The sequence below is a fragment of the Aythya fuligula genome, chromosome 17 (assembly GCF_009819795.1).
Source record: "Aythya fuligula isolate bAytFul2 chromosome 17, bAytFul2.pri, whole genome shotgun sequence".
In the NCBI taxonomy this organism is placed as follows: domain Eukaryota; kingdom Metazoa; phylum Chordata; class Aves; order Anseriformes; family Anatidae; genus Aythya; species Aythya fuligula.
Window position 1 is genome coordinate 8,556,429 of NC_045575.1, and position 14,482 is coordinate 8,570,910.

A 14,482-nucleotide genomic window follows, 5' to 3' on the forward strand; every position below is an offset into this window, starting at 1 on the left:
TCCCCTGCTCTCCTTAGGGTGCTTGGGAGAACTTCAAGCTCAGGTAAGCGTGAACTCATCCTTACTCCGTGTAGCATTTGTACTTACAATGTTGGAGCTTATGACTAGAAACTTTTATTCAAGTTACATTTAAAGCAAACTATTTATAATCATTTTTCACTCACTCGAGTTTACAAATTTTGATAGAAATAGATCCTGGACTCGAATTTTTCAGCACATGAGTTTTGCATATAGTCAGAGAAAACACATTCTGCCCTTCTGGTTTAATGTAATAAACAGCCAAATTTGACTTACCTGGACTCTTTAGACAAATCTCTCACTTCTATGCATTTTTAATTTGAATTTTTTTTTTTTTTTTTTTAATATAAAATATAGTTCTGGCAAGCAAAAACACTCCCTTTGGAACATGAAGAGATTAAAAGCTGCTATTTCCCAAAGCAGGATTTATATGAGAACAGAATGGTTTCTAGGTCCTGGACTTTTGAAAACAAATGGGGACAGGGAAATGAATCTGTAGTTGCGAGAAGAAAGGTATGATATTCTTAACGTTCTGGAAACTTATAGGGAAAAAATGATAAACTTTGCATCCAAAATGAGCTCTACCTGTGAGGAATGTTGCACACCAGGCTGGTATATATGAGGGTCTTGCTTCCCCACAAACTCCTGGGAACTCCCATGTTCTCCTCCTGGTATCACAGAACTGTTGGGCAGCTGACTTGAAATCTTCATCTGTGTAGAATGTAAGTGAATTAATTCCAGTATTGACCCAGGACCACATTAATTTTATCGGGACCTTAATTGTTGTTGGCTTCGAACCAAAAAGACTAATTGTTTTCCATTGATGTTAAAATCTGCTGAGGTGCTTATGTTGTCATAGCGTAGAACACTGTTAGTAGAGCATGTAGTGCTAAAGGCAGATGTTCTCTACACACAGCATTTCTTTTGAAACAATTTAATTATAGTATGGGATAATGCCAGATCCCAGGCACATTAACTAGTATGTTAATTTAAGCATGTATTAAGCAATACAGAAGGATATTTAGCATTTTTGTGATGAAGTTTATTGCAGCTTTATTACTGAGTATAATTAACTGGAAGCTAAGTCAGTCCAAGGGGAAGCACTTGTCTGTCATTCTGCTGTGTTTCTTTGATCCACCTGATTGTTTTACTGACACCTAGAGTGCTAATTGCCCAGCCTCAAACATTAAGGGCTGTTTGTCTCTCATTCCAAAGTGGGAAGATAGCTGTGGACAGCCCTGGCACTCCCTGTACACACTGTATTCCAGAACTGGCGCTACTCCTCAGCTGTGTGTTGACATAAGCACGTGTCTAGGGCTAAATCCATGATGTAGAATCATGGAGTGCAGGATGGAAAGCATGTCCTCATTTGAGAAAGGAGAGAATGCTCATAGAACACCCTCAGTTCTCCAAGCTGTCCATTTAGAATCACGTAATATCAGTGTCATTGCCTTGTTGGGGAATTTCCTAGGGCATATAAACTTTACCTGTTCCTGCCCCTGGACTTGCTATTACAGGGGGTCTCTTCGTTTTATCGGAATGTCAGTACTAGAATTCTAGGATGCATTTTTCATTTTGTTCACTGTCTTAAGGGCAACGTGGTACTCAGCAATTAAGTAATAACTGACAGAAATCAAAATATTGCTAGGGTCAGAGGATATCTTGGGTTAACCTATAAATCAGCATTAGTATAACTTCATACATCTTGTTCTCCTTTGTTTCAAGACTTTGTGTATCTCAGACGAGACGGCAAATCCTTCCTCATAAGGACTTTCTTTTCTTTTTAGGTATGAAAATTCATTAAGTGATTATATGCTAAGTTAGAGAATCAAAGTTTAACAATGGAGAATAAAATACCGAGAATTCCAAACCTAAAAAATCTGGGATTGTTCTGTGTATTTTCTACCTAATTCTTTTTACCCTATAATTTCTGTTCATGCCACTGCTTTTCTATTTCATATAAATTTTGGGTCAACCTAGCTCATTCAGTTTTTCACCAGTATCTTCTCTATTTGTAAAAACTTTTTCAAGGACTTTTTCCTGATTGCTTTGATTTCTCCACTACTGTCTCAGGGCTCTGATCTTATCTTCCATCTTAACAGGGAGATTGAGAAATATACTAGCGTCCGTACTTCAGAGCTCAGTTAAGGCTTTGCTCCATTTTTGTACTGTGCATGTGTGTAAGACAAGAACGCAGATACCATGTTAGAACCTGATTTGGAAACTGTTTATGTTGTCTCTAAAGCAATGATGAGGCAGATGTTCAGAGTGCAGTGCTTAAGGTCCAAGTCGGCTAATTTTCTTGTCAGATCAGTTCAGTCTGAATGGTCTTATTTCTACATCTGAACAAGCTAATTATTCTCCTAACTCATTGAAATGCAATACCTGATTTATCAGGGCAAAGGCTGTGACAGATGTTTGAAACTGAGCCAAAATGATCATTACTGTCTTTTCCTACTGCAGTTCTGTAAGTGTAGGTGAGACTTCTGACTCGCACTTATCGAACTGGATGCACTCAGGCATTGATATGTGTTACACGTGAGTGCCTTATGTCTGTTGTGCACGTTAAGTGTGCTGAAAAGGCAGAGTTCCTTCAAGACCCTGGCCAGAGGAAACAAAACCAACTGACTCAATGCTTTTAAATCACATCTTTATAGGGCAGGGAAGTCTTCTTCTGATTAAGCTATGGAAGAGAAACCTTTTAACTTTAATCACGCCTGCAGTTGCTAGAATAAGCTTACACTTTTCAGTTTGCAGTGGGACACTGGGTTTCTGCAGTAAAAAAGCTGCCCTGACGGATAACCGCTGTGTAACCAACATGCAGCTTCTGTTTAACTACAACTTCTGTCTAGAAGAACACCATGTGGGAGCAAATACCTGAGTGAAAATAAATGGGATTTCTTGTGAAGCTGAGTCACCTGCACCATGACGGCTGCTGTGGGCACTTCTAATGGCCAGGAATTGTCCTGCAAACGTGCTTCATTTCTTCACCCAGGCCTTCTCTTGATGACTTTTAAATTACACACTAGCAACTGCAGACAGAGGAATTTACAGTATCAGTAGTGACCTGCCTTGACTACACAGTGAGCAAAATATTACTGAACTTCCGTTTCATCTGCTCTTCAGCTCCAAAATCAGAAACTACCTTATTTCCTTCGGGCAATTTATGTCTTCTTGGATAGGCTTGTTTCAGACAGCTTGAACTTTCGAAGTTATATTAAATTCTGTGAAGTAAAATTCATTAGAAAAAAAAAAAGGGAGAAAAAAGCATTTTTTTTTCAACTAGGGGAGTGACATTTTCAGTTCTCTGTTTTGTTTATCTCCTCATCTCTTTGTTTAGACAGCCATTAATCATAGAATACTGTGGGCTGGAAGGGACCTCTGGAAACTGTCTTGTCCAACTTCTGTTGGACTAGACCATAATATTAGTATTGGTTTTCCTCTCAAACTCTCCATCTCCCCTCAAAATGAGCCACAACAGCAAAATTCTTCCATTCTGGCAGAACACCTCCATTTTCATTATATTTGTTGATTTTTTTTTTTAATTTTATTTATTATTATTATTATTTTTTAATGCAAAGGATAGACCACAGCTCTACGAAAGTACAAAATAGCAAGTAATAGCCAAATGCAAAGGCATGTTTGTTCCATAATCTAACAAACTTCAGATTGGGGCTGATCCCTCTTATGTTGGAGGCACTGGGTTCCCCAGCCAGGCTTTCCAAGGGCTACCCCAGTAAAGCCTTGCTGGTTTATTTTCTCCTTAGTGTAAGTGTGGATAACTGCACGTGGTGACCCCGAGCCTGGCACCAAACATACGGAATGGGAAGGGCTGTCTGCTGAGATCCCCAGCAGGTTAAGAACCTGGGCCGTGGCTGGAGCTAAGGCTGAGGGAGGGGCTGCAGGCACACAGCAAGAGGGGGCTCAGAAGGGGCCACTGAGGTGCAGTGGTGGCTGCTGTCAGCTGGGGGCGTTGGAGCATCCCATGGATAAACCTCATCGCAGGGAGGGATGGGTGGAGGTGCTCTTAGCACGGAACACTGAGGCCCTGCACCAGACTCATTGCTGGCAAGTCTTGTCAGTGACAGAATTTGTTAGAATGGTGCTGAAAAGAATTTGGCTATGCTTCAGGCTGGGAAAGCCTCAGACTTCCCTAGGGGAAGCTTTTCTATGACATTGCCATTGATTTTTTCAATGATGATGCTCTAAATGGTTCTAATCCTGTGTTCAACATATGTTTGCAACAAAACTCATGTAAATGCTTTTTGCTAGGTCAATTTCCCAGCACAGCCAAGATTGCTGGAGAGGTTAATTATGAACCTTTCTTTCTAATATAATTAGTTATTGATTGGTGTCTGACAGACTGCGATTAAAAAAGAAACAGCAAAAAGCGAGAATACGAAGACTACACAAAGGACCAGTTTCTTGTATGACAGAAAAAACTTGGTATCTCAGGAAATAACTCCTGGTAGAGAGTTCTAGACTTGCTACCTTTCCTTTTTCCCCATCGCTCTGCTTGTGACCTGTAAGACAGATGTGAAACAGTTGACAAATGACTTTTCAGGAGGAACTGTTTTTGAGTAACTGAGAAAGAGTTTTGTTTTTGAAGGTCGAATATAATCATGCAACTTTTACAGCAAGACAACAACAGAGGGCAATAGATCTCTATGAAACATCACATCTTCAGAAAGGTTTCCATTTGATGACACGGATGGCAATTTCGGCAGCTCTTCTCACTGCCTCACGGGGATCATTCAGACACTGCTGAAACGTGTCTGTATGATCTAGGAGTTTCCTGCGGCCCTCTGGTAGCTCAGCCAGCATGGTGAGGGTTTTGATTGCGCTCAGACGGGCTTTGCTGGTTTCCCCAGCAACCAACTTCAGTAAAGGTGGAATGGCTTCAGCACCTAGGGCTGAGAATCTCCCTGTGGAAAAATAAACTTGCTTTAAAATGTGTTATTGCATGAAATCAACAAGATTTTGATTTTTTTCTTTTGACTCCCTGCCCAGTTACAGCTCTGAACACCCAGACTGTGCAGTGTGAAGACATAGGACACGCTTTTCTCTTGAAAACCAAAGCTAGCTGCCAGCTAGCTTTTATTTTTAAGAAAAATGATCTTAGTTGACTTTTTCTGCCTTGCACATTATTATTTCATTTGCAACAAACTATCTGAGAAGGTGTGAGACACCAAGTGATAGGATAAGCTGTTTTTTTGGGGGGGGATTAAATGCCCTTAAGAACATCCTCCATTCCTCTATTTTTAAAGACACTTCAAACACTGAGATCGATGCCTGTGTTGTCTTTGGAAGACAGGGGGGACAGTTGCAGAGGAGGATTGGAATACAACTACTGTTATTAAGAGTCTTTTATATCTAATTATTCACTCATCACACTGAAAATTCAGCAGTTAGTATTTTCAGTGTCTTGTAACTTACTTGAGAGAACCACCAGCCTTATTAATATTCACTCCTCTCTTAGCTGTGAGAAACTGCCTATGAAATGTCCTGATCTTACAATTTCTGGCACAGCTTTTATGCTACTAGAAACAGAGGATTTGGGGGGGAAGAGAACAGGGGCACAGGTATTAAGTTGCCTTAAAATTGGATTTCCGAACAGCATCCAACAGAACTGCCTCTTTCTCTTACCCTGAGGTTTAATGGTAGCAAACATCAGCGCTCCTGTTGCGCTAGCTTGGACTTCAGAATCTGTGTCTTCTAACAGGCTCACCAGCACAGGAATAACTTCACCTACCACAATTTTTCCCTCTGGATGGGTACTGTGCAGAAAAGATGGTTAAGATGCTTTCTTTAACTGTGTCTGCTAAACATGCAACTACCCACAGCTTCTCCCCATGTCTGGCTCCCTACAGCGCTCCTTTGTTTCATGACGGTGGTGCTGACACAGTCCTCCTCTCCTCTCTGTTCTCTTTGGAGTCTAAATGTTCTGACTGTTAGACTGTTGGAAGCACCACTACCCAGACGCAAAGAAAAGAGAGGGAACATCTGTTTATGCCTGGTGTCTAGTAAGTCTACTTGCTGATAAAATACCAATTATTATCATATTAACCTATGTGTGTGGGCTTAATAATTTTTAGGCTATTTTTAGGTGATGTTTGGATTTTTCTCTTTTTACTTCCTGTGATATGCTGGAGACTGCCAGCAGCAAGGAACAGGATGTAGGAAGAAGTGTGCTGGTTCTCCTAATGGCAATTTAGTTAGAAACCAGTTTGTTGAACCCCAAACAGATTCAAACCAACTGCTCTATTAGGGGTCTGCAAGGAATCATTCTTTCAGGTCAATTCTGTCTCTTTCTTTCCAGCTTCTTACATGTGGGAAATGTTTAATATGGCCCACAAGACAAACAATACAAAAGAAAAATAGGAGGAAAAGGAACAACTTATCAGCCTCTACTTTCCTCAGTGATTTGTAGCAGTTAGAATTTTTAGAGGTCTTCAACCTGTGTGTGCATACAGGCTGATATTATTTTCCTTGTGAAATATAGCAGCTTCAATGTATAGTGGAATAGCCACTGTACATTAATAGACTTGATTGAGTTCATTAGCATTTTCTTGGGCTTAAGTGTTATAGATAGATTTCTTTTACCCAATTTCTAAAAGGACCTGAGCTGCTTTGCTTCTGATGGTCACTGATGAATGTGTGAGCTTTTCCTTCAGGATGGTAATGGCACCACTTGATAGAGCTTCAGAAGCCTCCACACGTAGACAGTTGGAGAGTGTATCTAGGATTAGCTCCTGGATTTCATTCAACTCAGACTTCAGTTTGAACATAAGTAAGGGAATCAAACCAGCACGCAGTATGTCAGCAGCCCCTGCAGGAGGAGATACAAGAGACACGGGTGAAAGTGTGAGTGCATTTTCTATTTCTGCCTGTACTTTGAATTTTTTAATAGGATCAAAATGTATATGATAACTCATTTCCTTACACAGATGTGGGACTGGGACATGGAAACTATTACAACACCAGACTGTTCATGAATGCCGTCTTAGCATTGCTTCCACAGTGAGCTTCCCCAACGGTTCTGTGAAGACATCAGCCCAAGTAACACCCCCAATTGCTCTGTGTTTCCAGTTCTCCCCACCATAACATTTTTCCCAGAATCATTCCTGCTAAGAAGATAGATGTAAGGCACCTTACGTACAACTGTTATACACACCTTATATACAACTATTCTCAACAACAACAGATGCTGACAGGCTGAGATGTGAACCTTTAGAGCTAATACTTTGATACAATTCTTCACTATGGTTTCTGCAGGGGAAGACAGGTTTTGGAAACCATCAGCTTCCTCGCACATTTCTTTGTGGTAATTCTGTTATGGGGGAAAATCACATACTGAGCTTTCCATCAGTCAGTACATATGCACTATTTCGTAAAGGGAACAGCATCAAAGGTAAAATGATCGTCATCTGCACTGCAAGTGATGTCTTTGCTATGAACTAGTGACTGACTCTTACACAATACTAAGTCAACACTGAAGGAGCAGTGCCATGGGGAAGCAGAAAGCAGAACATACTGTCCACAAGCAACTCTCTGAAAACAAAATTCTCCAGCTGTCTTGTTGCTAAGGCTGCTTCTTTGGTTACCAACAGAATGTGTCTCCTTTTGAAGTGATTCACATGCAGTTAGATAAGGAAGTTTTGTGAGTAAGCGTCATCAAGGTGTTTTCAAATGAATCTTCCCGGTTAGAGATAAAAGGATGAGTGGGAAAAAGATCTTAATGGCCTTTTGTAGTGCACTGGAGAAATCCCTCAACTTGACAGCCAGGTGAAAAACATGATTCTTGACCTAATCTAGAGGTTATTCTGTTGTACATATTTCTGAGGTTTTGATGACACTGAATAATATCTTATGTTACTAACTTATTAGGATCCATTTTTCTAATGCCAATGCAAAGAAATGCCCAGGGCTGGTACTATTACAGCTTTTACCATCTGCAGTACCTTTGGTGGTCACTTCCTGTGAGAATTCAGATAAATAAGGAAAAACAGATTCAGACAACTCACTCTTGAAGCTATCAATGTTTTAAAAATAAGGATTTTTCTGTGTACCAGAAAAAACAGCGTGGAAGGAAAGTGGGGAAAAAAACACTGTCTTTGAAGCTGTGTCTCTGTGTATCACTAGAGGGGAGTTGCATTTTCATAGTAGAAAAACCCAACTGTATATTTATTTTCCATAGAGGTACAAAAAGAAGAATATTCTCAAGGGGCAATTCACACTGTCCCCATACAAGATGTGGTAAAGGAAACCTGCACTGTTGCTCTGGCAGGAGACTCCAAGGGAGGTCCCTGAAAAGGAAGCAAAGATTGCACAGCTCACTCCATCACTTCTCATTAACTCCCCTGACAAGGATTATAGGTGTTCGGATTATACGCTATAGGTATAGAAGGGCTGGGGGTGGTTATAAGATGACATTCCCTCCTTTCAGTGACTGATTTTTTGTGTAGGTGCTTTCCAGATAACCTGTGATATTTTCAAATCCAGACTGCATCTGGACGATTTGACATTAATTTCATTCTTTCCATATAATTTAACATGCTGAATGTAAATGTAAATAGCAGTGACAAAGAATGGAAGTTTAAACTCCATGCTCCTCCAGAGCTTTGGGTAGCTGTAATTCACATGACAGCAGTCTGCTTTGAGATAGTGTCACACAACAAGTTTCATCATATCATTTCATAAGCCAATGCTAGCTCTCACACAGAGTAGTCAGCATTCCACCTTGAGTCAAAAGAAACCGTTGCCTTTCTGTTTCTACTATTGCTGTAGCATTTTTGACTGTTCTCATGCTTGTAGATACACTTTTTTTCTTTCCTAGAGAGGTTCCCATCACTATTTTTCCATTTGGTTTCAAATATTTAATAGGCTTTTCTTTTTTTTAATCCATCATCTTTTTATTTTTATTTTTATTTTATTTTATTTTATTTTATTTTATTTTATTTTATTTTATTTTATTTTATTTTATTTTATTTTATTTTATTTTATTTTATTTTATTTTATTTTATTTTATTTTATTTTATTTTATTTTATTATTTCCTGCACTTCCCTCTTTTACAGGCCTTCCTTGCAGACTTTTTTCAATTCCCTTGATTGCTATTTCAGCATGTTCTCTGTAAGTATTCAATGTTCTGGTTTCACATCTTTGTGTCTGTGTCTTTCACTTGTCTTCTAATATGTTCAATTAATATATTCAACTAAACAGGCCTGCTTTCATTGGCCCTTGAGTTTATTCCTTCCATTTAATGTTTATTGACTTTCTTTGACTCAGCCATCTCTCATTCATTGCATTTACAATTCACGGCTTCTTTTGGTGCTAGCCTTTGCTATTGCACTGCATTCTCGAGTACCAAATATATAACAAAGACACTTTATGTCTTTCTGTTCCCATAAGCTGGCAAAATAATGTACAGAGCATTGTCTAAGCTTTTTTTCTGTGGTCAGAAATCCCTATGTATCTAGTGGATGCTTATTTTGTATGAACACTCAGGCTGTTTTCATTTTTTTTAAATTGCTCTCTCTCTCTCTCTTTTTTTTTTTTTAACCAGGCCATCTTTCCTATCTACAGTTTTTGTCAAACTGTCCTATCCAAAATGCTATTGTACTACTGGAGGGAGCTTCCCAGATATAAATATAGAAACTAAGATGGATTGTTTGACCTTGTCAAATGTCTCGATGTGTAAAGAGAAAGAGGGTGGAGAGGAAGGGCCATCAACAACAGAAAAAAAAAAAAAAAAAAAAAAAAAGAGAGAGACTACCTAACAGTGAGACTGAAATTTCCAGGTGGAAATTCGTCATGGTTTTCTCAAGGGAACCAAATGGTGAAAGGTCTAGGGAGGTGAAAAGGAAAAGGGAGGAGACAGAATTAGTGGAGAGTTGTTTGAGTGTTGCTTGTAAATTAGATCCTTGCTTCTTACAGAACAAGCAATGGGCAGGGAAGGTAAGCTGATGTTTCCAGTAGTCACGTACTATTCTGGCATCCTCAGGGTCTTGACTTTTCATTGAAATGCTGTCCTTTCAGAGGTGCTTTATCTGTGCAGAGAGTGTTCCAGATACTCTGGACATAGTGAAGCAGGAGGGAAAAAAAGTTTTCAAAATGCAAATAGTTGTATTTGCAGCTCCATTGTTAACACCATTATTGATCTCGTTCTCTGAGACCTTGTAATCTTCCTTTGGGCTGCTTTTTATCTCAGCACTCATCTCTTCTTCCTCATAGCCCTTTGGCCACTCTCATTCTCCTTTTCCTGACTCTTTTTTCAAATAGACCTAAAGAGGTGTTGCCATTTATTCTGTTCTCTCAGTATGGCTGCAGGGCAAGTAAACAAATCAAATTTTGTAGAAAACAAAGAAGTCCTTTATAGCATATAACAGTGGTGTGTTGTTTTTCAATTACATAGAGCACTTAAATCACATTACACATTCTTTTCAGTACAAATGTCAGTTTTCAAATCAAAGTCCTTTAAATGTTTTAATAAGAAGCATAGCCAGAGAGAGATGTACAGTGTAGCACCACATAGTGAAATTGTATGTAAACACAGATTCTATATAATGTGAATGTTTTGTTAATTCCTCAGAGGTCTCTTTGAGACCTTCAGAAACTATCTAAAATGGTTCAGCATAGGAAGAGGCAGAAAATGAGAAGAAAAGCAGAGCCAGGCACAGCTGGAGTGAACAACGCTGCCCTGCATCCTGGTGTGCCAGCAACGCGTCCAGTGCACAGCAGCTGTGAAATCCCAGTGTGGGAGCTCACGAGCTGCAAGTAGCCAAATGATCCTGACAAAATTCTTACACCTAGCGGCTCTCTTGCTGCAATAGTTCAGCACGGTTTTAGAGGTAACAATGTGTTTATTGAATTAATGAGTGCTAGCATACATGATATACATTGAACAATGTTGCCTTTCTGAGTGCCAAGAGGATAGCAGCAGATCCCTCCCCGGCTTACCTTCCTTAATAACTCCTTGCTCATTACTGTTTAAATTGAAAAAATATCTTATTCTTTAGACTCCCTGAGAAGACTTCTGAGTCACCAGTCACAAGAGCATAGTTTGAGAACCCTGTAGTAGCTAACTTAATGATAAGATTCAGCATGTTGAGTTGCAGTGTTTCACGCATTAACGCTGTGTCAGGGAATACATTAAATATGATAATATTTGAAAATTTTCTTTCCAGTATGTTTGGAGCAGGAGACAGACCACAATAAAAGAAATAAAACTTATCTGCCTGCACCCCATCAGCCTTATCAAATCTTCCAATTAAAGATGAAAACTCTGTTGGTATCTTTGAAAGACAGAATATTTTCCTTTTCTTTGCAATAATAATTCTCTGTCTTTCAGTAATAAGTTAAACAGGAATAAACAGTAGTGTCCCAAAGGACGCCTGTGCCTGGAGGCAAAGAATCATCTCTCATCAAGGACTGAGAGGTGGAAAGTCCCTATTTAAATAAACTGAAGAGCTACTTGGGCATTAGAGACCTGAGGAAAATACTGCAAATACTGGGATCTGACTAGAAATAGTAAGCATTTCTATTTCAAACTATTTCACATCTGTGCATCAGCTAAATGCATTTATCTTATAGCAGCCCTAGGGACATACCAGATATAAAATCACAACCTCGATAATAGTGTCTGTCATATTCTAACTAAAAATGCAATAGCGATGTAACTGCGTAAATAGCTGTATAACCATAGTAAGCATTATGGGATCTGCTCTTGTTGGAGCTACTGAGAATTTTTCCAGTACTGAGGATTTGGGGATGCGATGTGTATGAAAAACATTTAAAAAAAAAGAAAAAAAAAAGTTATAAAAATATTAAAATGTCAGCAGGGTCCTTGAAAAACCTCTTTCAAGCAGCAACAAGAAATAGATAAGATTGGTCTGATAAATAAGTGGTAAGTAATTCTCAGCAATGAATAAAGAGACTCCTGTGCTATCTTGTTTCTGTTTTTAGAAACTTTGCTTTAGTATGTGTGAAATTGTTATATCAAAGCAGCACTGACAATAATTAACATAGAACATACAGCTAATATAACTGCACTAGCTTTGCTGCTATAATTTAGAAATCCAAGAAACAGATATCTTTTTAAAAAACATATATATATTTTTCATTTTGGTACTAAATAAGACTGCCTGTGCCATTCTGCTTGAAAGCAATGGGCTTAACCACCTAAATCATTTATGCCCCATGAGAAGATTAGTATCTAAATAACTTGGAGATTCTGGTCTACAGAGCGTCTTTGTCAGAGTACCTCTGGAAGTCCTGGGAATGAATTAGACAGAGTTGACTGTGTTTCACATAGAGACAGCTTCCAAACTGAAAAATAAATATTGGATTCTGATTTTGTACAAGAATTACCTACAGGGTAAAATCAATAATTGACTAAGACAAGTACCCTACTTCTGATGGTTGTCAGCCTCTCCTGTAGTAAAAATCACCAAAACCAATGCGGTGGTAGTTATGAAATATGCTCTCTGTTGTAGTAGTGAATAATCCATGATACACATGTGGATTGCTGGTCATTCGCACGGCATCAGAAGGTAGTGTCTAAAATGAAAGCAACTTTTCCTTCTTTTAATAAAACTGTATTCATTACCATATAAAAGAAAGCAAAGAGTCAAAATGATGGTAAAATAGAACCAATGCTGGCTTATAAAGATTTTTCTAGCTATAATTGTTGCATATTCTTGCATGTTGGAGTACAAGCGTTGATATTTCCTACAGGGTTTTTTTTCCTCCATCAGAACTCTAGCTGTTTGCACCTCCCATAAAATTAATCTTTTGTTTTCTTAGTTTGTAACTTATATTCATGATCATCTGATATACTCAGGTGTGCGAATGCATATGCACACACGGGCTCAACTGATCACAATGCGTATCAATGACACAAATGAGGAAATTTCTCATATTTTCTTTCTCTGGTAAAGTATATTTCCTTTGTTCAGAGAGATTTTTATAAATTGTTAAAAGTAAAGACGGAAAATAACCCAGAGGATTTTTTTTCCTGTGTTCTTTTGGATAAAGAAGGAAATGTCATCCTGAAATTTATTAATTTCCTCCACAGGGAAGACATTGCCAAAATGCAAGAGGGAAGGAAAACAGTCTGACATATGTACTACTTGCTCCAGAGTCCTCAGATCAATTACTGAGAGAGAAAATTAAAGCCCTGAGATAACTACTCTCAGAAAGCTGAGCCTTAGCCATGAATTCCTACCCAATTTCGCATTTTCCAAATGAAAATTTCTCCTTTTTTGTCTTTTGGTTAGGAATGAAGACATGAAGCGATAGAATAAGACCAAAGGGACCAGTGCAGCCTCTTACCATAAGAGACTGCTGAATTCACTGCTCCCACAAATGCTGGCTATGAATTCAATCATTCACAGAAAACAGTAGATTTAGTACATATGACATAGTCAATATGTTCAGAAGGTAACCCGGACTGGCACATCTGCAAGCACTAACTTAAATATCAGATTTTATGCTTAATACCAATCACATATACCAAGAGTGCAGAAAGCGTTAACAATTACTATAGCAAGTTTCAGTCACAGAAAAATTGATACTGTATGTGAGCACAACTATCAGTTTGACAAATGTTCATGTGATTATTACTTACATTGTAGTAAGCTTTAGAGATTCCTATGGAGAAGGAAGGTCTGCTGCATTGTAGAGGCTTGTAAAGAAATGTGAGAGACAGCTCATTTCCCAAATGGGTTATGGACGGGGCAAAAGGAGTGGGTGGGAAGGAAAGAGGCCAAAAGCTGTTTAATTCTTCAGGTTGAAGAGCTGAGAAATAACAAAGATCCGGTTTAGTGTCACTGTCCCAAAGTGCTCTTGTGGCTCCCCAGCCAGAGTCTTGTGGCCAGAGGACAGACACAAGCTGCTGACGCCCTGCCTGTTCTGACCCTTGGGCTGCCCCTGTTGCTGTGGAGGGAGACGGGGAGGCTGCCTGGGACCGAGGCTGGCTGGCCAGCGGGGAGCAGTGCGCAGGCAGGTGGCTTCCTCAGGGCCACAGCAGGTCTTGGTGTTGGTCGTGTTATTGTGGCATCTAATGCTTCCTGAGAGCTTGGAAGGTTGCTCTTTGGTGGACTGTAGTTTAAAACCCTTTCTACCAGTGTAAAACCTTTAAGGCTAACTGTCTTACAAGGCTTTAAGGCAAGAGAAATACACAGCTGCAAGATTTCAATTTTCAGAACTTCTGCTGAGAGAATAGTTATTGTTTTTTAAACAAACAAACAACACACTGTCTTCTCTTTTCAGACAGAAGGCTGAAAGACTAAAGCAATATTAATAAAATTCAAGAAATAATTTTGTTAACTATCATAAATTTCTGTTTCTGTAAGGCTATATCTGTGGAGCTTGTATTCTGCACTACTGTATGGACTTCCTTTTTTCCATTTTCTTCATTGTTATAATTTTCTTCCATTTTTTTGGTCTATTTTCTTCAACTTTTTT

General features: G+C 39.0%; 1 protein-coding gene across 1 annotated transcript in view; it reads right to left on the bottom strand.

The window, feature by feature from the left end:
- Positions 1-4,680: 4,680 nt before the first annotated feature.
- Positions 4,681-14,482, bottom strand: part of RSPH14 (radial spoke head 14 homolog) — a 92,151-nt gene continuing 82,349 nt past the window's right edge. Inside the window, exons 4-6 of the mRNA XM_032198916.1 lie at positions 6,622-6,847; positions 5,665-5,795; positions 4,681-4,943 (exon numbers count right to left, since the gene is read on the bottom strand). Coding sequence (XP_032054807.1) covers positions 4,702-4,943; positions 5,665-5,795; positions 6,622-6,847 — 599 coding nt within the window. The 3' untranslated portion in view covers positions 4,681-4,701. The remainder of the gene's footprint in view (positions 4,944-5,664; positions 5,796-6,621; positions 6,848-14,482) is intronic.